Source organism: Clarias gariepinus, chromosome 8 (assembly GCF_024256425.1).
Source record: "Clarias gariepinus isolate MV-2021 ecotype Netherlands chromosome 8, CGAR_prim_01v2, whole genome shotgun sequence".
NCBI lineage: Eukaryota > Metazoa > Chordata > Actinopteri > Siluriformes > Clariidae > Clarias > Clarias gariepinus.
The window spans coordinates 24,052,361-24,078,286 of NC_071107.1; the positions used below are offsets into that span (position 1 = coordinate 24,052,361).

The 25,926-nt window shown below is 38.0% G+C and overlaps 1 protein-coding gene across 1 annotated transcript; it reads left to right on the forward strand.

Moving 5' to 3' along the window:
• Nucleotides 1-5,233: 5,233 nt before the first annotated feature.
• socs5b (suppressor of cytokine signaling 5b) lies at nt 5,234-25,926 on the forward strand. The gene is made up of 2 exons (XM_053502173.1): nt 5,234-5,529; nt 20,049-25,926. Exon 2 carries the CDS (start codon nt 20,060-20,062, stop codon nt 21,737-21,739), a length of 1,680 nt encoding a protein of 559 aa, XP_053358148.1. The 5' UTR covers nt 5,234-5,529; nt 20,049-20,059; the 3' UTR covers nt 21,740-25,926.

Here is a 25,926-nt window from a genome sequence, read left to right on the forward strand (position 1 = left end):
CCCAGCTGTGTGTGAACACTACAGTGCAGGAAATGCGCAAAACGCGTCAGTTTGCCCAAACCGTGTTTACAGGGAATCAGTGCAGCACAGCACAGCTATACATACTCATCATCCCTAGTATGAATTCATCATACATGTGTGTAGATTTGACATTTACAGTGCCCAGATGAAATGAAATGTGCAGTGTTAAAGTCAATTTTGATCTTCAGCTTAACCGTGCTGCTGCTGCTGCCGGGTGTGAACGCGTGTATAGCACAGGGGTTTATCAGGTGTGTACATTTTAGTGCACTTGCTTAACAAACTGCCGTGTTACAGTATTTGCAAAGGAGGAAATAACTTAACCTGAACATTAACACATTTATTAGTTATCCAACATAAGAACAAACTGCACACGATCTGGCATCCAGTAACCTGAGATCTCTTTAACATCTGGTTCACGACAAACTGCGTGAATCAGCCGCTAAAGTGATCACACGGTACTGAGTACGACACAAGCTATTCAACTGGAAACTATTTGAACTACTGTGATATTTGACAGAATTGTAACCACCTCTTTTTTTCTAATGTGCACAATGACTAAGGTGTATGACACTGAGGTTGTTCTTCAGCAGTCTTTAGTCCTCAGTGCTTTCTAAAGCCACGTGTAGCTGTTATTTCACCCCTTCCCGGAACATTTATTTAATCTTTATAATCCATGTCTGTTTGTGTGTCTGTTTACCCAAAGCGCTATCTCGTGGCTGGAATTCTCATTAAACACCTTAACTTTCATGTTGCATGTGAGAACCTATTGGCGGTGCCCTCGTAGGTAAAATATGCGTCTGTCCTTTACTAATGTTGTGACAAACCTCTCAAAACCTTGAAAAGAAAACATGCCCTCGTGTCAGAGCGCCTCGAAACTACACGACTCCACACGTTTAACCGCAGCAGGGTCGCCGCTAACAGCTGCGTTCCAACGTATCGCGCGTGCGCGTCTTCAGCCGCTCCGGTGACGTTGTGCGGAAATCCACCAATCACGATTAAGTACACCTTTTGGTTCGTATGGCGTAAAAGTTTATTTTTTTACGCTTTTATTTCAAATTCTGAAAAGATTTATTTTATTAGTATTATTTTAGCAGCTGTACAATTTAATTGTGGATTTATTTCAATTTGCAATAATTATATACACAATATAGGGTACTAGGCGGGGTACACCCTGGATGGGGAATCCAATCCATCTACACACACTATGGGCAATTTGGGAACACCAAATCTAGCCTAATCTGCAGGGCTTTGGACTGTGGGAGGAAACTGGAGCACCTGAAAGAAACCCTACAAGCACAGGTAGAACATGCTCCATGCACACAGACCTGAGGCGGGAATCAAACCCAGATCCTGGAGATGCAAGGCGACAGTTCTAACCACCAGGCCACCATGCTGGCTATATATAGTTTTGACTGTATCAGTGATGATAGAAAAAAAATTATATCCGTATAATATTTAAAGTACAGGTTTCATGTCTACTTCCTCCGCTACACAATTACAAGATTATAAAATAACACATATTTAGTATAAGTATCAGGTATCACGAGAGGTGTCATATATCAATTTTTTGCTACTAGATGTCAGTTGTCAAATATCCGTTTTAAAGTATCACTTGTCAAGTGTCGGATATCGGATATCTGTTAAAAGGGATCATTTGTCAGATGTCAGTTACCTATTATTTCATTATATTCAAGTATCACACATCAAATATCAGTTGTCAGTTTTAATACAGAGCATTTTATTTCGATACATAAAGCTCTTTTGCTCTTTCCAAGCAACACTATATACTGTACTGTATATTGATGGCATAGCCAACATAAGATTGATCATTTTCAGTGGTATTTGTAATTTATTTTTCTAACTTTTTGACCTCTATGATTTTTTATCTTTTTTTTCTCATTTTGGTCCGTCCACATGCCATCCGACACTTCGAGCGACGGATACTCCCCACCCTGGAGATATATCCATCATTCTGCGTCACGATTGTCATTCATACGCTACGGGCAGTTTGAAAACACCAATTAGCCTGCATGTCTTTGGACTGAGGGAGGAGAACATGCAAACTCCAAATAATACCCTGGGAAATCGAACCCCAACCTTGGCGGTGCCACTGGACCACCCAACCTCTATGATAGGTTATTACATTCTGTTTCACTTTTTGCCATAGCTGTTTCCACTAATTCATAACAGTAAACTTCTTATGAATTTAAACACAAAATACCTGTAAAAGGCATGACTATGTAATAAAAAGAAAAACAATGCACCAGGGTATGTCAATGGGGGTTCAGTGATACCTGTTGACCTGGGCTCATGTGATATTCCAGTCGAAAGGTTCTCAATAAGAAACCATCAGAAGTAAGAAGATGAATCACTTAGAAGCTATTTAAAGGAACAGGGAATTTTGTTTTGGTGAGGAACTGAAAATGTCAGGTTTTGTTTTCGTTTCATTCATTAACCAGCAAGATTGCAAATAAACTATTTTATTGAAAATTTTTGACCCTCTAATATTTTCATGTATCCATGACATAAGACTCATAAAATGCAATACTGTAAAGATGCAAAGTGAACTCAGTGCAGGCATGTAAAAGTTAGTTGCTTTTTTTCCGGGGGGTTCAAAATGTGTAGGACTTGCATTGGATGAAACTGGAAGTCTTCCCAAAGATGAATTCAATGGACATTTGTGAGTCATAATCACCATCTTTTTCCATCTTTTTTAAACTGCTGTCCAATGTATTCAAAACTTTGAAAAAATCACTTAACATCTCTACTTTGCAGAATATGTTGCCGTTTGCTTGCGTTTCTTTCTTTTCAACACTGTTAGTCATGCTGTTTCCCCAAACAATATACAGATCCATAGCACAGTGACTAATTTCATAAAAAAAAACATGCATGTTAAAAAAAACTTCCTGTTTTTTTTAGTTTTGTTCTTTACTTTTAACAGATTTACTTTTGTGAGGATGTGTCATATTACAAAATTGTTTTTAACACACAAATATTCAGCCCTTAAAATTGCATTTATTGTATAGTTACATTTCTTCATTCATTTTTTTTTATTTAGGTAATGTATAAACCAAAGTCACTTTCAAGAAACTGAAGCTGTTAGCAAGCACATGAGTAGTATCTCATTTATAACACTCTATTATTATCAAGAAGTCAGATGGAGTGTACTATTAGCTAAAGATAATAATGCACACTGAAACCTATAAATCACTGTACAGAGCACGGTTAGAAGATCTTTTTAATTACACGTGGTGTGTAGGCTACAGACTAACGTAGAATAGGGATTGCTGTTTCAGTCTGACAGCAAATTCTATATAAAGGCCACTAGATGGCAGTGTGCTCTTTTGAAAAGCAACATGCGTTCAAAATGTCGCATAAACTACCTTTTGTTTCATCAGTCTGATCTGAGTACTGTGTGCATTGTAAGATAATTTTGTCTAGGTTTAACGGTTTTACCTTTAGACCAATGTTGTCAATTAAACTATAAAACTTTACTTCTATCTTATAAAAAGGTAACAATGGCAACTTTTCCTGCCCCCAGTTCTTGGATTTGTTCTATTGATTCATGGTAACTAATTGTGCACTAATCCCCTGTCTGTCTTTTGAAAGGGGTTTGTCTGTTGCTTTTCCCATTTAATTAGAGGTGTCGCTGCATGATCGACAGAATTGGTTATTCATCTGAACACAAATCCTGTTGCAACATGAAATTTTCCTGCAAACTTAAAAGGCTGCAAAACTGTTAACTCTCACAATCACCATCATCAACGTGTACATTCTCTAGGTTAGAGCAACAACACAGGAGAAGTTTCTATTGCACAATAAATTGGAGCAAGAAATTTTATGTGAGAGTTAACTTTAGTGAAGAAATGTATAGGATTGATATTTACATCAGTCCATTAATGATATAAGAAGTCTGTCTTTTTAAGCTCATTTTTCCTCTGTCTAGTCTGCAATAATTGGATGAGTGATTTCTCTTGGAACTGAATAGAGATATTGTTCAAACCAGGGTGATTTCCCCGGGGCTTGGCAATGACATTAGTCAAAGATATTCTGTTCACATTGGATGGTCTCACATAAGCTGTGTATACAGCACAGCTCCAGATAATGACATCAGCAGTGAGAGAATCTTGAATGTACTATTGAGATGCTGATAGTGTGGGGGGCCTGTGGGTGTACAGACTGAGTGTTAAGAATAGACCAGGCCACTTGAGGGGGTTGTGTGATGGCCCTCAGGCGCACTTCATCCTACCCCAAGATGCCAGCGTTCATGTTCACACTTACTGTCAAAGAAAGCCACTCAGTGTCTGCCAAAAAATTAGACAGCAGTTTCCAGACAGGGACAATGTCTCTTTTGTGCTCTAATTATAAAACAGGGCCTTTCCAAATATACTTGTGTTTTATGAACTTTAAAATAACAGCTTTGTGTCTTTCCTCCACACTTTACCAACTCTCAAAAAAAAATTAAATAAAATAAAGGCTAGGTTCAATTGGTTGATTAAGGTCCATCACTTGCATTAAAAAAAAATTGTGAGTCTTTCTCCATAAAAATAAAAATAAAAACATAATGTAATCAAGGTTTATTTGTATCATGCAGCCATGAAGGATTAGTCTCAAATTGCAAATTTTATGTGTAAACTTTAAGTGTTTAAGAGATAAACATATTGTGAGCTAATGACCCTGGTGTGAGATCAAATCCCAGGACTGCTATAATAGCACAAACCATGAGCATGAGATTAAACCCTCAACTTTTGTACAACTGAAACAATTGCTAAATGAACAAATGTAGATGAATATTTTATTTGCTTTAACACCAAAAATAACTACCACTACTTCTACTCTGAGAAATACTAGTAAGAGACTTTAAACTTCATATAAAATCCAACACTACACGTAGTAACATATTTAAAACGACTATTTGTGTAAAGGAAACGTGGATGCGTGATTATTAATACTAATAATAATAATAAAAAAAAATTAAAACAGGGAGATTCACACATGTATTGTCTTGAATCTCCACGTTTTCAGGATAGCGACGGAGGCGACGCTCTCGCTTTCAGCAAGTTCATTGGCTATTCAGCACGCCCGTCACTACGCTCCTGACCAATCCGGTGCCACCATTCATGCGCACCACCGCAGCCGCGTTTCCCCTTCGCTGGTTTCCCAGAACCCGGCCCCGCCTGCAAGCTCACGTTATTCGCCTCCTGCTCGCCTAGCGACCATCATATTGGCTGTCAAGAAAGAAGGAAGACACCGCCGAGAGACGGAGGCTCAAAAAAATCTGGCCCTGGATCAAACGGGCATTCCGGAGCGCCACAATTATATACAATTAAAAAGTTTCTCCTCGTGTATGTGTAAAAAACGGGCCTCAGGAATGCCCAGTCGGGATCTCGCGCGTTATAACCGCCACGGGAACTCTTCTGTAGCACGGCTGCGAGTCTGACATCTTTACATAGCCATCTTTTTACAGACAAAAGAGGGCTGCGGAGACACCGACCGAGCTGTCCCGAGGTAAGAGCCAGCACTCGTTTGAGTTCTCGTCGAAAGGAATTTGTCGGTGTCTTTTCGCAAAGCATGTTATTTCCATGTGAACGGGTTTCGGTTAGGAGTTTGGTTAGCGTTAGCCTGTTAGCGAACTCTCCGCGCTGAATGAATGTAACGGAACGCGAGAGCGATGTGTCACTCAGATTTGCGGCGTGAGAGCTCCGCGCGCTGCCCGGACACATCCTCCGTGTCACACTCGTTTCATTCACTGGCTCTTGTATTGTCCTTTATCTTTTCCACTGGGTGCACTTTTCAATACGAATACACAAAAAAATCAGAATGCAAATGTGATGAGCTGGCTAGGTGGAGAGATTAACAGTGTAAAATCTGAATAATTACATCCTGATATGAGACTGTCTGAACTTGGCTAGTTTTTAGACTGCAATCATTAATTATGAAATATAATTTTTTGTTCGTATGAAGACGTATTAGGACAAGTATGTGTATATTAAACTTTTATTATATATTTTTTTTCTGTTGTCAGGAGTACTATTAAAAAATTTAGATGAATCACATAGATAGATGAGTCAATGTTCAGCAGCATCCCTGTTCTATTATAATAAAAAAAAAACTTTATGCTTGCAAATGAATTCATTTTCTTAATGTGATTCTTTACAAGTTTGATTTTTGAATAATAGCTCAGCATTTCCGAATCTCCACATTTCTCCATGCCACTCTTGGGATCCAGGTGCACTGCCTGATTTTGTGCTTTTCCTGTTCAAACACACCTGATGATCAAGTTGGATCAATACCTGAGGATATGGATAATGTGTGTTAGTGATAGGAAAGCACACAAGACTAGTAAATGCCAGCACTGTCATTGAGGTCCATGCCCTTTTTTTTTTTTTTTTTTTGGTTTTCACAAAAGTTCACAACGCCTGGGCTTTACAATTATTCTGGTTGTTAAGATGTTTATATAATGATTAAAAAAAAGTGAGAGAGAGAAAGATATTCCTTGTAAAAAGTATGTTTCGTATTTGTGTGAGTCTTTATGTTCTTTTACTGTTGCATTAAGCATTTGGAAATGTGCTGCCGCCTAGACACAAGACCAAAGTCTTGGTTTAGAGTGCCAGCAGGGTACATGAGCGAATACCAAACTGTAAAGGGGACCTTTTAGTCAGTAATGTAAAGGGGAATGTTCAGAGAGCAAGTAGAGCGAGTATGCAGAGGGTTACTTCTCAGCCTCCAGTCACTGGATTCAGCCATACGAAAGCCTTCTTGTTTAGAAAGAAAATGATCAGAAAAAATATCACATTTGCATTACATGAAAATATCCTTAATTGCATGGCTTAAACGGTGTTTAAAAATACCACAGGGTTTTTTTTTTCATTAAGATATTCCTGCTACAGATGGCATGACAAGGTGCTGCTTCAATATATGTGCAAAAAAAAAAAAACTCAGCAAAAGGACTATTTCTGTATCAGATCCAAAACAGATTGAACTCACCCAGCCTCTTACAGCAGCTCTCCCAAAATGAGAAAGGCTACCACAAACATCTCATTTATCCCCAGTGGAAAAAGAAAGCGATTACGCCCTTAATGTTGTCCAAAAGCCAGGCCACTCATCAGGACCCTGCGAGGGAAGGCGTACCGAGCTAAGAGGAACAGGCTTTTTTTCTTTCTTCCTTTCTTTTTTTTTTAAAGGTTAATATAATACAGTGCAGCATTGCTGCAGTCTTCTTGTGCTACCCTAGCTGAATCACCACAACTACATCCATGGCAAGGTCTCTTTTTTTGCCATGTGTGGGCTTTTTGATGTAATTGTTCATCCTGTGGAAATGACTCACCATGGTCTCCATTTTGTTGGTGACAAATCCATTGTTGCAGTTAACAAGAGCGGCTTGAAGGCAGCTCATTTTTTGTCCACTGTACAGTATATGGGTCAGTATAAGACTTAGGGCATACTGTATACCAGAGTATTGGACAAATTTGCAGGAAATTTGCATTGCTGTCAATGCCAACAGCACAGCAGGTGGCAGAAAAAGAATAAATCCATTTATGCTATATGCTGACTCGGACCTGACCTTGATTTGCTCGTTGTACTTCACAAACACTCACTCACTTATCTTCTATACTGCTTGATCCTGTATTCAGGGTCACGGGGGCCTGGGGCCTATGCCAGGAGACTTGGGATGGGGTACACCCTGGACAGAGTGCTAATCCATCACAGGGCACACAGACATACACACACTATGGGCAATTTAAGAACACCAATTAATCTAATCTAAATTTTTTTGGACTGTGGGAGGAAACCAACATGCAGACAGAGACGGTATTTAGGCCCGGCCGGGAATCGAACCCGGACCCTGTAGGTGCAAGGCGACAGTGCTAACCACTACACCACCGTGCTGCCCACAACCACTCAATTGAATTGAAAAACTTCATTAGAAATCTAAATCTAAATATTTGTAAGATTTAATGAAAGGATATTCGGTTACATGCTAGGAAAGGGATGGGGATAAAGTGTGGTGTATCATTTGCAGTGAAACATTCCTTGTGTCAGGGGTGCAGTTATTTGTGTTTGACAGAATTGCCAGTGTAGCTGTATACTTTAAAATGTTTAACCTCATGCTGTGGTGATAGAAGCTAAAGCAGGAGTCAGAGCAAACACAAATAAAATTTACCTGGCAGAAAAGAATGTTCACTGAAAGGAACAGATTAGGGTACAAAGAAGGCTGAGACTGTGGTGTCTTTGGTCAAAAACAAAATTGAGAAACTGCAAAATCACAGCAACATACAATCAACATACTAGTAGTTTTACAGATTTGTATAATCAGTTAGTATAGTTGCCACCAAAATAGTCAGAGTGGATCTTAATGAATGTAATTGTTAAACGTATACTAAACCAAATTACTTTTTAAGTATTTAACATTTCTGCATCAATAGACAAGTCACTCAGTAGTACAGCATATGTCTTGTCTGTCACTGTTTCTCTTTATTTTGTTTTATTTGCAGGAGGTAAACAAACAAATTTAATTAAAAACTTTTAAAATATATTTATACCACAGGTAATTCAGACAGAGCAATCTGATTGGACAAGAGGCCTTCCACTAGTGAAAGTGTGTTCTAACAACTGTTATATAATAACATTCTAATAATTGTTAATTACACTAACTGTCGGTTGTAGCAGAGGTGAATGTAGGTCGGTACAGTCCGCCATACTATTTTGCCACAGATCATATTCAAAGCCAGTCATAGAAGCACTTTCAGCAATAAAACAGTTCTGATAACATCGAGTGTGGGACAAGTGATTGGCATACCTGTTGATTAGTCTGTCTTTAATTGTTTTCTTTCAATTTCATAATAAAATCATAACAACCAATTTAAATACCGTACTTGCTTTCAAAAAGATTATTATTAACAAATAAGTAAATCTATCTAGCCACATAGGATTTTCTTTTTATGTATGGTGGTATCTCTGTTAAAATGGAGGGGTAATGAACAGAATCAACTTTACTTAATGTAAGCTTTAATAAATGTCATGTGAATTTTTCAGCCTGTTGGCCAACTGTTACAGAACAGGCTCTGGCATCACTTAAAATTCCACCTTTGTAAGAACTCTGAAAGAGAGCACAAACAATTAAAGTTAAAATGTTGTTTAATTAAGAACCTGACATTAGCAATTCAATTAATGTTTATCATAATTTGAGAATCAATATTGATGTTGCTTGTTATACACTACATAGGCAACGATTGTAAACACCTGACCAAACATGCTTGTTTTACATCCCATTCCATATTTAGTGATTGTTTGCTGTTATAATAATTACAACTCTTCGGATAAAGGCTTTCTGCTAGATTTTGGATCGTGACTTTGAGGATTTGTCCTCATTCAGCCACAAGGGCATTAGTAAGGTCAGACACTGATGATGGGTAAGCAGGCCTGGGGCAGAACAAACATTTCAGTTCATCTTAACGGTCTGTAATTCTGTGTATCAATTGTTTTGTGAAGGAGCACATATGTGAGCGAATGTAATAGTGAAGTATCCACAAACTGGTGGCTCTATAGTGTTTTTAGTAAACCAGTGAATGAAGACAGAAATAAATGCCCCGTCTGAGAAGGTTGTTTAATGTAAAAAAAAAAAAAAAAAAAAAGGCAGAGGCAGGTGTCCATAATGAGTAAAGTTGATGTAATGTGACTTTACCTGGATATTATTAGACGTGTGTAATCTCCCACACCTGTCCACGTGAAGTGAAAAACGCCCACTCCAGAGACTTGCAGCAATGATGAAAAACACATGCCGCTCGCTGCCTTAAAATACTGTCTAATGTGTCCTTTTTGTTTTAACATTACATTTTCACACCAACTTGTACATGGATGCTTTTTATTCCTAGTAGTATATCAGAATAAGAATCGGGCTTTATTCTGCAATTATGTTCACACACACACACACACACACACACACACACACACACATACAAGAAATTTATTTCCGACTGTGGTTCTCAAAGTACAGACCACTATAAAACACTGTATATTTGTTATAGACAATACACTACACAGTAAGTACACAACATTCAATAACTGTACAGATAAAATAAAGACCGGAGACAGGGGGGCAAGGATTGATGTACATACAGTGAGTGTACAAGGTAGTGTACTGTACACCATAGTGTGTATCACATATAGTAAGGAGTGCAAAGAAGGATTGATGTACATACAGTGAGTGTAAAAGGTAGTGTACTGTACACCATAGTGTGTATCACATATAGTAAGGAGTGCAAATAGCAGTGTTGTACAGTAGGATGTAAGAAGTTTGTAAGAAGCATGTTGTTGTTTGTGTTCAAATTGTATTTTCAATATTTAAACAGTTAGATAATTTCTGTTTAAATATATACATTATTATATATATTTTTTTTACAAATAAGCTTATACATATCTAGAATCCAATTTGGTCTTCTGCTGTTGTAGTCCCTTCGCCTTAAGGTTTGATTTAGGTTTGCATGCTGTGATGCTTTTCTGCTCACCACAGTGTTTAAAGAGTCATTATGACTCACTATAGACTTTCTGTTTACTAAGATCTGTCTTGTTATTTTCATCCAGCCTCTCTTATCAACAAGGTGTTTCCACCCACAGAACTGTCACTCACTCAGTGTTTCAGAGTCTTGTGTGTGAATTTCCCAGGAGATCAGCAGTTTCTGAAATACTCAAACCAACCCATCTGGCACCAACAACCACTGACAGAAATCACACCTTTTTTTTTTTTTTTTTGTTCCTTATTCTGATGTTTGACCTGAAAAAAGAGCTACACCAATAAAACTGAGGTTTTTACATAAAAACCTCTAGTATTAAAATAATATTTTACTGTTTATTTAATAGTCGCAATCTTTATTGTCGAGAAAGATAGTTTGAAAAATGAAAAACATTTAACTTTTCAATATATCAACTGTCAACATATTTTTTCCTGCATTTGGTCAGTAGTGCAATTTGTTGCTGAGTTCATTGCTTTAAAATGCCATTGCTTTAAGTGAAATAACAAGGCTAGCTCATTTAAATTTTTTTTTTTTTTTATTTAGTTGAGATCATTTTAATTTAGAAATCTGGGATAGATTATAGCCTAGGCTTATTGTCTCAGCTCTCCAGCATTATGTTTGACACCTGATGTATTCCTCATATTTATCGTAAGTTTTGATTTATAAAAATATAGATTTTCATGTGTTAGCTAGACAAACTCTTTATTCTGTTTCTTTATTTTAAAACCCAGCCAGGTAATATTTTTGGTTCCCAGGGGCCCAGTTGAAACTAATGTAACATCTTGTTTGAAATAACTTTATTTACATTGGGACAAAATACTAGTGATGGGCCGATCCACGATTTTCCAGTTCCGATACACGACTGTCGATACCGATACAGATTCCGATATAATACATCTTTTTACTTTAATATTAGCAATATTTTTGTTGCAATTGTGCTGTTTGTAAGGTTACATCACAGAATAAATAAACTATTAAGCACTTGTTAGAAGAGCAAACTACACAACTACTTTGAATTTAAAGGCATTCCAAAGAAATTTATGTCACAGTTCACAAAAAGGTAGCAGCAACAGCTGTAAAATTTTGTAAATATCAAAAACACAACAATCTTGGTTGAAATAAATTCAAGTATTATGTCCATTTTAGCAGCAACAACTGTGTAAAAAATAAAAGTGCAAAACTAATACATTTTAAATAAATATCTTAACTATCAAAAAAGTTAAAAACAATAAGCCCAGACTAATCTATTTGACAGGTCAAGCAACAGACCAACAACAACACCAACTGAATAAGGCTTTAAAATAAAACTGCAAAGAAATATACATCTTTAGAGTAAAAAAAAAAAAGTCAGTTAAAAAAAAAACGACGAGCGTCTGCTGCCTGGTGTCTTTTTCCCTGTTTGCTAGCATAAACTCCTGGTACTCTTTCCCGTGAAATCTCTGCAGGTGCTTGATTAAATTTGTTGTATTGTACGACGCAACCGTACTTCCACCCCTCGGCACGCTGGCTTTACACACATTGCATGTAGCCGTCTTGCTTTTCGGCGTTTCCAAACTAAAGTATCTCCGAACGAGCGACATTTTGTTCACAACAACGGCTAATGTTATTCGCTTGCTCAGATCGAAGTTGCCGCAGGTTCATGATATGGAATAAGGAGCGGTGCATTGCGTCGAGTTTAAGGTCCAGTGCAAGCTGCGAACTGAAATATATAGATCGGGCCTGTCCGGCCGATATCCGATGACGGACTTACGGCTATATCGGACCCGATACCGATATCATATTGGATCGGGCCCATCTCTACAAAATACCAAAAATTTTATTGATTAGTCGAGTAATCGGATAAAATGTATTTCGTTTTATTTAACAGCAATGTAAAATATATAAGAGAAACAAAGATTAATTGCTTTTCTTTTAAGAAAAATCTACTATTATTTTTTTAAAGCATACAGCTTTTTATCAATAACAAAAATTGTCATTATTCACAATACAAGGAATAGCTTAAAGTTGACTGAAATGAATTAAGTGCATTACAGTGCCATACATTCTTATTTTAAAGCCTTTTCTCAGATGCAAAAACTAAAAAAAGGTACATCAAATGACTTTAAGTATCAAAAAAACTGTTATGCGCTAAAAAGCCTCCCTGCCACCGATTGAAAATCGTTTCGCGTGATTTTTCATCATAAACAATATTTATTTAGTGTAAGCATTTTTGTATTACATAACAAACCCCTGCATAATAAATGTGCCACAAAATAAACATTGTATGGGAATTTGTATTACGTGGGTAATCTTAATTTGTCACGTGCCTAGGGTCAATTATATTAGTAATAATATATTTGATAATAATAATAATATGATATATTTGATAATAATAATAATAATAAGAATATTAATTTTTGATTGTGGAGTCCTAATATATTTAATAGAGTTTATAGTGGGTAATCCGTGGCAGGGAAGCATTTTAGCGCATAACACACACATTAAAATAGATAATTATACAAAAACGCTATGTTTTGCAACTTAACTTTTAAGTTTTAAAATTTACAGATCGGGCATAACATAAGCCTTTACTGACAATTTTTGTCATTCTCTCTTGCTGGTTATTTCTTCTCTTGGCTCGCTGATATTTTTATCGCTCCCTTACATTTTGCAGGCCGCAAAATAACGTCCCATCAAATCACTACACAGCTAGCTGTTTGTGTCTCCTTCCGCTTTGTGGGTGATGTAAGCGCTTCTTCTTCGTCTGTGTTTATTGGCTTGCATCCGGAAGCGCGCTGTGTCACGCCAACAAATAATTTCTTTGACATTAGAACAAAGTTGAACACATCATGATGGTATAATGCTGAACCAAAGCTCCTAAACATAGTTACAAAAACGTTTCCAAACCAATGTTAATACCAAATCTATGGTCTAAGCACAACTTGAAGCCGATGTAAGAGCACTGATTGCTGACCACTGGACCACTAGAGAACATGCTGTTGATACTAGTAAATGCACATACATAACGCGGCCAGCACAAAAAAATTCCAGAACAACAGCAGTTTACTGAAATATTAAATTGGACAGCACCCAAAAGAGTAAAATAAAAAAAACCTGCTTAATTTCTGAGATTTAGTATGTAAAATTACACATGATGCAGTCTGGATGCATCCATATTACCTCACAGTAATATTTTCAAATGAAGATTAAACACAGAGAGAACATTACAACACTAAGAGATGCGTGTCATGAGATACATGCACTGTGTGCGGGAAGCTGTTGTGTTCATTTCAATCTCCGATCAGAATCTTGAACCCTGTTAGTAACTTAACAGACCATGTTAGATATAAGCCAATCCATTGTTTGAATAGAATTTTAAGGTTGTATTTGCAAAGTGTATTTATCTGTCTTTTTATCAAAGTCATTCTAACTTTCAAAAAAAGTACACATTCAAGTAGTCATTACACCTATATTACAACAGTCAAACAATGTTAGAGTTCCTGCTGGGGTGTTCTTTGATTGTATGAAGCTATGAATAAATTTTATGTAAAAAAAATTGTCAGAAAGAATAGCATAATATATAGCCATTTCTAATCCCCCAAAATAAACACAATCAGAGTATACAACCCTTTATTAGTAACTCAAAATAAACATAACTATAAATAAAAAAGTGCTAGGATCCATATTAAGAATTCAGGCCAGTGTACTCCAGGCATGTTTCTGAAGCGAGTTGGTAATGAGTAACAATTACAGCATTGTGATTCCTCTACTACACAAAGCAAAACCTCTATTAAAAATTAATACAAACAATTGCACTTTTTTGTATTTGTATGCGGTGAACAGTAATATATGCGATGAAAAAAAGGAATGCTTTAGCAAAAGGTTACATCAACACAGGTATGGCTGCGCAACTGTAAACGAAAACAAGTCACAATCTTGATTGATTAATACATGCAATCTTATTTTTAAATGACAGCGATACACAATGCATATATTTTCCGGCATTCAGATCACGCTGCTTTCACCTGGTCTCTTATTTACAATCCCAGATGCCCTATCAGTCTCACTTATTGATCAAAATTACATGGTGTAAAACTAAACATTATTAATTCACCAATCAGGCCAGAAATTAGAGAATGATTTAGTCATACAACAATCCTTAGAAGACTCCTCTCATCTGTCTTCAAAAACTGTTTTGTGCTCAGATTTTTGTTTCGCTTGCTTAAGCTTAATCACACGTGCCAAATTGTATTTCCGCTCTCTCGAACTCTCTTGCACGTGCCAAAATATATTTCCGCTCTTAAACTGTATTTCCACTCTCTTCTGCTTCCGCTCATAATCACAATGCTGTGTTTAGCCAATCAGAAGCTGGAGAGATAGATTACCAATCCAGTTTGGGATGACTTTCTAACTTCATGGTTGTTTCTGATTTTTATTTCCTTTTACATTGTAAAGCAATGTGAAGGCGTCCAACAGTTGATGTTTAGATTTATCTGCTGCTCATGATCTGTAAAGCCTTCATAACAGCCCTCTAATCTGAGGTGTCGTTTGTTAATTTGTGGTTTTTGAGGCTGGTAACTCTAAATGAACTTCTCCTCTTCAGCAGAGATAAGTTTTTTCCTTGCCGGTGACGGTCTTCATGAGATCCAGTTTCATTATGGTGTTTGATGGGTTTTGCAAATGCACTTGACAATAATGTTCTTGCAAGAACTATTTCAGAAAGGCTGACCTCCATGTCTGTTGTTGTTTTTGTTACATAATTACCTAATCGTATGTTATTAAAATTTCCAGTATTGTTGCAGAATGTAGAAAATAAATCACTAAACAAAAATGAAGAAATTTGCAAGTGATCCTAGACCGTTGAGAAATAGTGTACATTCTGACGACATGTTTCTGATTGGTTCCTATCAATGCTCTTTGTGTCCACTTTTTTCTGTGTATACCTTTTCTTCTGTTGCTGCATTTAGCAAGTAGTATAAATTTTTTAATCACATCCATTAGTTTATTTGGTTATTATATTTATTGGGATAAAGCAAATATCTCATTCACACACACACACACACACACACTCCTATACACACACAAAAACATAAATATATACAGTGCCTTGCAAAAGTATTCATGGCCCTCATCCACATTCTGTCACATTACACCCACAAATGTAAAAGTATTTTATTGAGATTATACAGTATTTGATGGAAGGAAGTGGAAGGAAAATTATAAATGTTTTTCAAATTTAAAATCCAGTGGAATCAATTGCTTCAAGACATCACCTTAGTAAATAGAGTATACAATGTAATTTTAATATAAATACAGCTGTTCTGTGAAGCCCCCAGAGGTTTGTTAGAGAACATTAGTGAAAGCACTGCATTATGAAGCCAAGGAACACCACAGACTGGTCAGGGATAAAGTTCAAGGGGAATAAATACTTTTTCTAGGCACGGTACTGCTGCTTGAACAGAGAAAGGCATGTACAGTTCCAATTAGGATATAACTTACTGTATAAGTAAGTTATAACTACTGTACTGTAATTAAACCTGTCGTGTTGATTCTAGCTGTTACACAGAGAGTCTGAGCACAAATCGAAAGCTCTAGAAAAGTATACTGGAAGTATGTCAGTGTAGGTACTGTAAGGCTATACACAGACGATGTCATGTCTATGAACTCTGTGGTCCCTTGTTATTTCCCAGAGAAATATTAAATCCCTTTATTGCGTGTGGGTAATATGGCTTTGACATGCTATGACATAATTTGCACCCTCTTCTCTAATCTTACCAACAGTGTGTGAGAATATGCAATGATCACCCACTCAGCCCTTCCCTTCTAGAAACCCAGAGCTGTACTTTGTTTGTTTTTGTAACCATGATTAGTAAAGTTGAGAAAAAAAAAATGCTAACTCGCATGGAAAAGCACAGTTTCCTAAGATGCATCTGATACAGTCTGTGACTCTGGAACATTAGGCATGTGTTTTGAACACAGAATGTCGCAGGAAAGAGTAAAATAAATGGGAAATAAACACATACCATGTGCCTCATCTGTGTGAAACATCAGATTAAAGCTTTTTTCCAGTTGTTTATATGAAATGTCATGTGCACAGCAGTTCCAGTTGTAGCCAAGTAACATTTTTCGTGTGAATTTTTTATTATGTTATTCAAGGCTAGTAAATCATTTCTCTCTTTTTGCTAGCTTTAAGGCTTAAAATGTTCTACTCACTCAGTCAGTAAATTGTCCTGGTCAGGGCCTGTGTGAATACAGAGCCTATTATGGAGCATGAGGTGGAAATGACACCATGGCTGGGATGTGGAAACCCACAAAGGCTCAGAGAGAACACCTACAGTAACACCTGTTATGATTGAACCTGTGACCCTGAAGTGCTGAGGTGGCATCAATATTAACTACACCACTGTGTTGCCATTAAAACAGGTCTACTGAATAATGAAATTTGTTTCGTCAATGCTGTTATAGTAGTAGAGAAAAAGCAGATCAAGACATTCTGAAAGATCACCTGTGCTCTTCCAAAATGACAATGCCCTAGCCCGTGGTGCATGAGGGCTCACTGTATGGTTTAATTTAGAGATAGACCGATCAACGTTCTGCGTGGCTGGCGCCCGAGCTTTTGATCTGCTCTTATTAAAGTGGCTGGCATCGTGGTTTCAGTATAAATACTGAATACCTCGTATTTATGAAATAAAAAGTCGAACCTAAATTATCGACTTGCAATAAACCAAAAATGCTGTCTGCTTCTGAGTGTCGTCATCCTTTTATCGCATGTAGTGGAGCATGCAATTAGCTGTCAACCTGAATAAAAACCGGGAGTTGTGTGCTAGCGGGTCTTGCATATCAGCGGTTGTAATGCATATTTTAAGTGACAAAAAAATGTTTTATTTTAATAAAATAATCTTCACATTTAGAATAAAAAAACAACATAAAATAAAATAGATTTAAATAAAATACTCATTATTTATTTTCCAAAGCCATTTTCCAGAGTGATGAAAGAGCCACATGCGGCTCCGAAGTCGCAGGTTGCCAACCCCTGGCCTAGCCAAAGCCCTACACTGACTTTAGCTGAAAATCTTTGGGGTGACCTGAAGGGGGCTGTGCACAGACGAAGTCCTTGCATTCGGCATATTGATGGACTACAACACCAAAAGACAGAGAGCTGTTATAAAAAGGCGCTTCAACAAAGTATTAGTATAAATCATATTCTGATAAAAATTTATATTAATTACTATGTAAAAAAATATTGTTGTTCTAATTTTGCACCATATCTTCAGTTTTGATTTGAGCTAGGCGATATGACAAAAAATATAATAAACTTTTTTTACATAGTGATTCATATCAATTTTTTACCATGATTTATAACTTGATAATGCCACCAGATTGAAAAGTATCCTGATAATGATTGAAGCCCAAAGAAAAAGAGTTTAATAACAAAAATGCAATAGCTAACATTAAACTATGAAAATATGTATTATATGCTAGCTTACATTGTAATTTATTCAATTAATTAATTAATTAGTTAGTTAGTTAATAAATTAATTTGTTACCTAAATAAATGAATAAATGTAAAAGCCCTGAGGACTATCACAAATCTTCTTTTCAGGGCCTGCAAATGGCATGTGCAGTCAATGCGCTGCTGCTCCTCAATCGCAACGTAAAAAGCTATTATAAATAAAATGACATAGTAAGCGCAGTTGATGCGGTTATCACAGCAGCACACACATTTAATTAAATTTAATAAATGGGATTTTAGAGAAAGAAACAAACTGTAGTAACTAAAACTATTTAGGTAGTACACTGGGCACAATTATAATAGTATGTATGTGAAGTTTAATAGCATGTTTTAATAAACAATCAGGTTTATTAAAAATAAAGAAATGACCTTATGCAGAACAAAACTAACTACAATAAATAAAGCAATTACCTCACTTGGCACAGTTACAACAGCTGCACACACATTATAAAAGGTCTGGTAAAAGCAAATTCCTCATCTTGTACATGGTTGAGGTGGCGAGTATGCAAAGGCATTGTTCGGCTGCGAATGCCAATTTAGAGTAGCGATTGCTGTTTTGCTTCCACCATGCAAATGGACTTTTGTCATGTCATTTAAATGTCTATCTTATCATGTTCACACAGCTGAAATCTTTGGCATCTTGGCCTCTCTTTACCTGCCACAGCGAACTAGAGGCTTGACATTCACTACGGTGAGTGAGAAGGATGTCAGGGCGCCCAAACTGCGATATCGCCTGTGTATTTAAATATTTTAATAGGGCAATTAAAATGTGTATGTTACAAAAATGTGCCAGTAAAGTATATTTTAGTGTGCTGTGCTTTTCCACAGAAAAAAAAGGTGCCGGTGCCCTAAAATAAGCGGAGTGGGCTGAGTTATAGGGAGCTAAAAAAAGGGGGGGTTAAAAAAAATGTGGAGACCCAAAGTCTGTTAATGTGGAGCGCGGACGAAACAAAAGCATTCAGCAGAAATTGGAAAGTGCTTTAGGAAAAAAAAAAGTGTATGAGGAAATGCATTCAGCGGTTAGAACACGTCGAATAAGCTGCCTTTGTATACTGAAATACATTTTCATAGTTTGGAGAATAACCAGTAAACTGACTTCGGCCATGTTTGTTTCTGTTTAGTGGGCATGGCCTGTGACGTATTATCATGCAGCTCCCGCTGAGCTCCTGTCTAGTGTAAATACACCTGGCACCAGCACCAGTGTAGTGGAAATGAGATAAGAGTTACGAAATTGGTACAGTGCTGCTTAATTTTGCATCATGTGACCACCCTTATTCAAACAGTTAAGCCGCGGCTCCTTGTAGAAAGAAGAACAGGAACTTTTCATCGTCTGGTTCAAGGCTTGAACAGAAAAATGGCAACCTTAACTTTTACTCTTTAACTTTTACTGTGCTCAGGCTTCCCATTAGTCAGTAATTCTCCCTGAGATGCTTCTGCTTTTATGACAGGGAAAGTTCTTAGTCAGGTCTAGACTGGCTCAGTAATACATTACATACCAGCAGATCAGCTGGGAGTAGATGCTTGGGTTCATTTATAGCCATGGCCTTACATTTCTGCATATCTGCCTGGCAACTCTATGATCATCGTCTGGCGCTACAAGCCACACAGCTTTTTTATGAACATGCACGCACAGTACATACACTCACACACACACACACACACATATATATGTCATGCATTCTTTCTTCATCTGGCTTATCATGCCTGACATGCTTTACATGATCACTTTGTCCAGCAACTAGTACATATTGAATGTGCAATTTACTTTATAGTCAGAAATTCCACACTAATACATACCGCGCTGTAAAGTGCCTAAATGTCTTTTAATGCAATTTATTTTATCACCGTTTATATAGTTCTAAAATTTGCAAGTGTTTTATTGTTTTTTACTAAATAATCACCTCGTGGTACTAAATGATTTATCACATTTTTAATCACATGAATTTAAATACATGTTTGCAAACACCTTTCAAAGTGTCAAGTTCGTAGTGACTTAAATTTCTTTTCCATTTTCCCAATAGGTCTTCAGTCTATGGAAAAAGTGGGAAGGATGTGGAGCAACCTTAGAAGCAGATGCCAAACCCTCTTTAACACCAGTGGTTCAGAAGCAAGTGTATGGAATATGGACATGGATCACATCCACTGTGTGGTGGACATAGAGGCACCTCCTCATGGAGCACACACAGATGAATCCCGGGATGATCGGGGCTCATGTCCTTCACAGGTTACCTTACAAGGAGGGGGACGTAGAGGTCACAACTGTGTGGCAGATAGTCCTCAATTTGTTGAGATCACAATTGACAAAGAAAGTGAGGAAACACGAAGGGTCCCACTTGTCCGTAGAGATTCTTATTCCCGTCATGCTCCTTGGGGAGGTAAGAAGAAACACTCTTGCTCCACTAAAACACAGAGCTCCCTGGAGGCAGACAGGCGGACAGGACGATCAAGAGGTGGCTCAAGCAGGCGAGAACGATGTTATGGGTCCAGCTCCATTCAGGAAGCATGTGATACTGGAGGAGGGGTCAGTGAGCGGAGTATAAGCGTTCGCTCTGTACGGCAGCGGCTGAAGGACACTGTAGGCTTATGCTTGCCCCTGCCATCGCCTCGCCGACCTCGGCCAGCCAAGAGCCAGGTTACCTCTAAACGCAAGATCCACATAACAGAGCTGATGCTGGAAACTTGCCCATTCCCACCAGGCTCTGATCTGGCCAACAAATGGCATCTAATCAAGCAGCACACAGCACCAGTCAGCCCGCATTCCTCCACTGCAATGTTGGACGCTTTTGACTCATCAAATCCGTCTCCAGAGGATGAGGAGGAGAGGCTCCGTGAAAGACGTAGATTAAGTATAGAGGAAGGTGTTGATCCTCCTCCGAATGCACGGATTCACACACTGGAGGCTACATCACAGAGAGCTACAGTTTACAAACTGGGACCAAAAATGGCCCCCTGTACTGGAGAAGGACATGGGGAGGTCAAAAGTTTGGGGTCTGGAACAGTGGGTTTGTCTGGGCTAATGGCCCAAGTTGGAGCGAGCGCCTCAATGCCGCCCCTGCCTTTCGATTGTGATTCTGAGGAGGACTCAACCACGCTGTGTTTACAGGCACGGAGGCCCAAGCAGAGACATGCCTCTGGAGAGGGACATTCTTCTAGGCAGCCTGGACCCTGGAAGGTTCACACACAGATTGACTTTATCCATTGTTTGGTGCCTGATCTACTGGCCATCATGGCACTTCCCTGCTATTGGGGAGTAATGGATCGCTACCAGGCCGAGGCACTACTGGATGGCCGACCAGAGGGCACCTTTCTGCTACGTGACTCTGCCCAGGAGGACTATTTATTTTCTGTCAGTTTCCGCCGATACAACCGTTCTTTACATGCACGCATCGAACAGTGGAACCACAATTTTAGCTTTGATGCACATGACCCGTGTGTCTTCCACTCCTCAACAGTCACAGGTTTGTTGGAGCACTACAAAGACCCAAGTGCCTGTATGTTTTTTGAGCCGTTGCTAACAGTACCGCTTCACAGGACCTTTCCTTTCAGCCTGCAGCATCTAGCACGTGCTGCCATCTGCAGTCAGACCACCTATGATGGCATTGGTGCCCTGCCACTGCCACCAGCTATGCAGGATTTCCTCAAGGAGTATCATTATAAACAGAAAGTACGTGTTCGCTGGCTAGAAAGAGAACTACCCTTTAAGGTGAAATAAGCCTTGGCTCAGTGGCTGATAGAGGCAAGAGCATTGACGGCAAGAGATTCTGCCATGTTGGATCAGATCAACACCAGGTTTTAGAGAGATGGCATATATTCATTTTTTTTTTTATAGAAATACTTGGAATACATGGTTGGTAATAATCAGTATGTGCTATTAGACAAGCATGTTTATTTGCTGATCAGGACTGGACTGAACTGGTTTGCTCAGCATCTTTGACGATAACAGATATGCTTCAGCCTGCCTGTTAAAGTTTCTACATATCGCTGCATTCTCTTTTCAATTTGACATTATGTGGTCCCTATGAAATTACAAAATAACCTATATACAGTAAATGCTAAAATATTTTTTAAAGTGTGCTAACTCTAAGTTACATTCCTTTAAAATTAAATTTAGACATGTAAAACAAGATGTATTACATTAAACATGGCTAATTTACCAGCAACTAATGAAAGTTATGAGGTGGAATTAACACTGCGCAGTGTGACTTTCAGCAACCTTTAAAACAGGGCTTGTCTTTTTAAGGCCTAAATAACTTTTTTTTCCTTGGCCTTTGTCCTCTTTATGCTTGGGGTCGTCAGACGGATCATTCCATCCACAGAATCTGGCACAGATTTTTAAGCTGGATGCCTTTCCTGTCACAGTCCTCCCATTTTTTCCAACAGGGATTAGGACCGGCCCTGCATGCAGTGGCTGGATTTTATGGGCAGTAGGGTTAAGGGTCTTTCAACAGTGGAAACCTGGCAGTGCCAGGACTTAAACCCCCCAACTCTCTGATCAGCAACCCAGAGCCCCAGCCACCTGAGCCACCCCTGCTTTCCTGATAAGAAAAAATTTCTTATTATTCACCAGCTACACAGATTAGTGCTGTATTGTAATCACCATATAAAATTGCCAGTTGATGTGTTTTTTGTGAGTGAAGGACAAACAGGCACTTTTAAGTAAGAAGTGTTTAAATTGAACGTATGCAGTATCAGAGTGTTAATTATTCAACCCTGAATGGGTTCATAGGTGTCAAACTGTAAACTGGTGGTCTGTTTTTAACACTGATCTGCGTTGTCTAGTTAGTCCTTTTTGAATTGTTAAATATGCCTGTGGTTTTATGGGGAAGAAATAGGTTATATTTGAAGGTGTGTACCTTCAGGTCTTCACTATAGACACAGTATATAAAGATGCCATTTGTACACTTATTAGTATTGATGGCCTTTTTTATCATTTGTGGTTAGTTCCACTAAAAATGCACTTTTACTCATTATGGAGCATATTACTCCGATATGCTTCCTATCATTTTTGTCTGCACTAAAGAGTGATATTCATATAACACTGTAACAAATTATGGCTTAGCCAGCTCTTTTAATCTTATAGCCTAAGGGCGCTTTCACAACTAATAGTCTGTTTGCTGAGACCAAATTTGAGTGATTATTATACTTGGTTTGGTTTCATAATGCACATTAAACAAATTACCAAAAAAGCAAAACACTTTTGGGTGAAGAGTGTGTACATCTGAAAAGTGACCTGTATTTCTGACCAATAAATGAAAGAGTTTTACAAAAGAGCCCATACAAATCATGAAGCTTACTTGAGCATGGTGAACACAATGCCAGAGTCAAATAAACTAGGTATATAAATATAATTTTGTCTAACACATGCAGCAATATTAATTTAGATTAGTAAAACAAATGTTACCTGCAATCTATAATACACATTTTATCTAGTATATCGTATCCCTGCAGTGTTCCTCACTGCAATCAAACCGTACTAGAATTCATTGCAAACAGGCTGAGATGGTCTTGGACAGATCGCTGTTGTCCAAAATTGAGTGTTTTTGCTGTGGTCTTACTTCTTTCCCTAAATGACCCTCACAGAGGTGGGGGGAAATGCACCAGTGCCCAATAGAAACAGACTAAATGCTGCATTATGTGAAAGCATCCTTGAATTAAATCATTGGAAAAGTTAATGAATATTTTTGATATAGGAAAAGGCCAACCTAAAGTCAAAGCTTCAGATTAATGTCATAAGAGTATACAGTATTAATATGTATAGCTGCTCAGGACAACTCAGAGTTTTCTGTGTAATAACTATGCTTCAGTAGAAGTGATCATTTTAGTGTTTGTGTTTTTGAAGATCATCGACCAAAGGTGCGTTTGTGAGCTTTACCTGTATTTGAGAGGTTTCCATCATGTGTCTCTAACTGTTTAACCATTGCAACATTTCAAAACTGGGCAAATGTGTTGTGAGCAATATACGCTTTTTGCAATTTGAAAGTGTCTCCAGGAACCTGATTGATGGGTTAAAAAAAGAAAACATCCTCCATATTTACCCTATTTTCACACTCAATTATGGAGTGCAGTGACTTCACACACACAAAAAAAAATCTGTTACACTTGTGTTCTGTGTGCTGATTTGTAGGACCGTAATCTGAATAAGATGTTGATGTATTGCAAGTCCCTAAATTCTTAATGACAACCTGTGCCTTATTCCTCCCAACTCCTGCTTTCACACTCAGGTTTTGTACTTTTGAATGATGTGGCCTGCTCACACATACACATGGGTCTTTCTGTTCTACCACTCAGCAAATGAGCTTCTCCTGGCAGAGTTACACCCTGCCCTGCCCTACAGGCACTAATCACAGGCTAAATTTACTAACCTAGCCTCTAAATTTACCACCTGCTAAAAGGACCAGTCTGTGTTTCTTGATGGGCTCTATGAAAATATAGCGCACAGGGACTTTTTTTTCCCTTCCTCCCCAGTCCGACCACATCCTCAGCATCACCCTCGTTTCGGATATGTCGAGCTGAAAGCAGAAATTCTGTTGTTTGTGTAGTCTGCCCGGCTTCCACGCGATGCTAAAGTTAGCATTAGCAAGTGGCTAACACAGGACTCTATTGAAACATTTTGAGCAGCCTGTTGTCTTGCTCTCAGGAGCAGGGTGGAGTTAAAAACCTCAATTAGCCATTATTTGGTTAAGGGTTGAGACGGTATGTTTAATGGCCAATGGCCTTTGTATATTTAATACACTCCTTGTCTTCAGGCATTGTTGGGTGATTTTGAAATAGTCTAAGATGGTGATAAGGAGGAATAAAGGTTTTTTTTTTGGTAGTAGTTTAAACTGTGCCTCATAATTATGATCTAAAACTGTGAGGTCTTCTGTGTTAAATGTCTCATATAATCTGAAGCTTCTCTGTACTGGGGAAACTTGTCTTTCACTTTGTTCCCTATGGGAAAGTTGCATGTGTGAGACGTAGCAGTGCCACATGTTGCCCATATGAACTGTAAAGCAGGCGCAGTGCCATAATTACAGAAAAGTAAGGGACGTCGGCTCTCTGCTTTGTTCACAAACATGTCTATATAGTGTTCCTTTATCCCCTATAAAGTGTGGTCTCAAGTGTTTTTGTTGATAGAAGATTTATTAAGAAGGATGACTCTTGGGATTGACTTTAGGAAAGCCCTTGGTCCTGAGTATGAGAGGAGCATGGTCTCTAGAAAGTAAAGTCTCAGCTAAACTTTAGCTTTGGTTATAGATACATTTTAGAATTGTTTTATATATACAGTATATATAAATAAGACTTTGGATTTGTGTTTTTAGAATTAGTGTCAACAGAGTTGTGTAATACTTTCATGCAAACATATTAACAAGATAATTATGTTTACATAACTCTTCTCCCTAATATGCAATGAGTGTGATGTAACCATGGTTCACTATAGTGTCACTTTAATGCTCTACATGCACATTTGCTGCTGTATGAATGCACGCGACGTGCTGACAGGGCTTGACAATGATGGGCACTAATGGTTGTCATTGTGCATCCCAGAGCGCTTTATATGTTTTGACCAATCACAAAGTCTGTATCAAAAGGCACAGGCTGGAGGAGCTCTTATCAGACAAATATAGACTGACTCTAATTATATTCCGCCTTTTTGTTGTTTTTTCTTTCAGCTTTCAGCTTTCTAAAACCCGAGTGTTTCAGTGATGAAGTGTCTGTGTTTACACCCTGACCTTTTATTCTTTTAACTTTCCTGCTTTTGTCTTTTGCATAATTTCAGGTTTTATTTTTAAAAGCCAATGAATACAATGCTTGTATTTGTCATTATTGGTGCTTTGCGAATGCTTCATTGTCTTAATACTACCAATAAAATCATCAAGTGTATTCCATGCAGTAAAATGAGACCCCTTTATTGAAGAA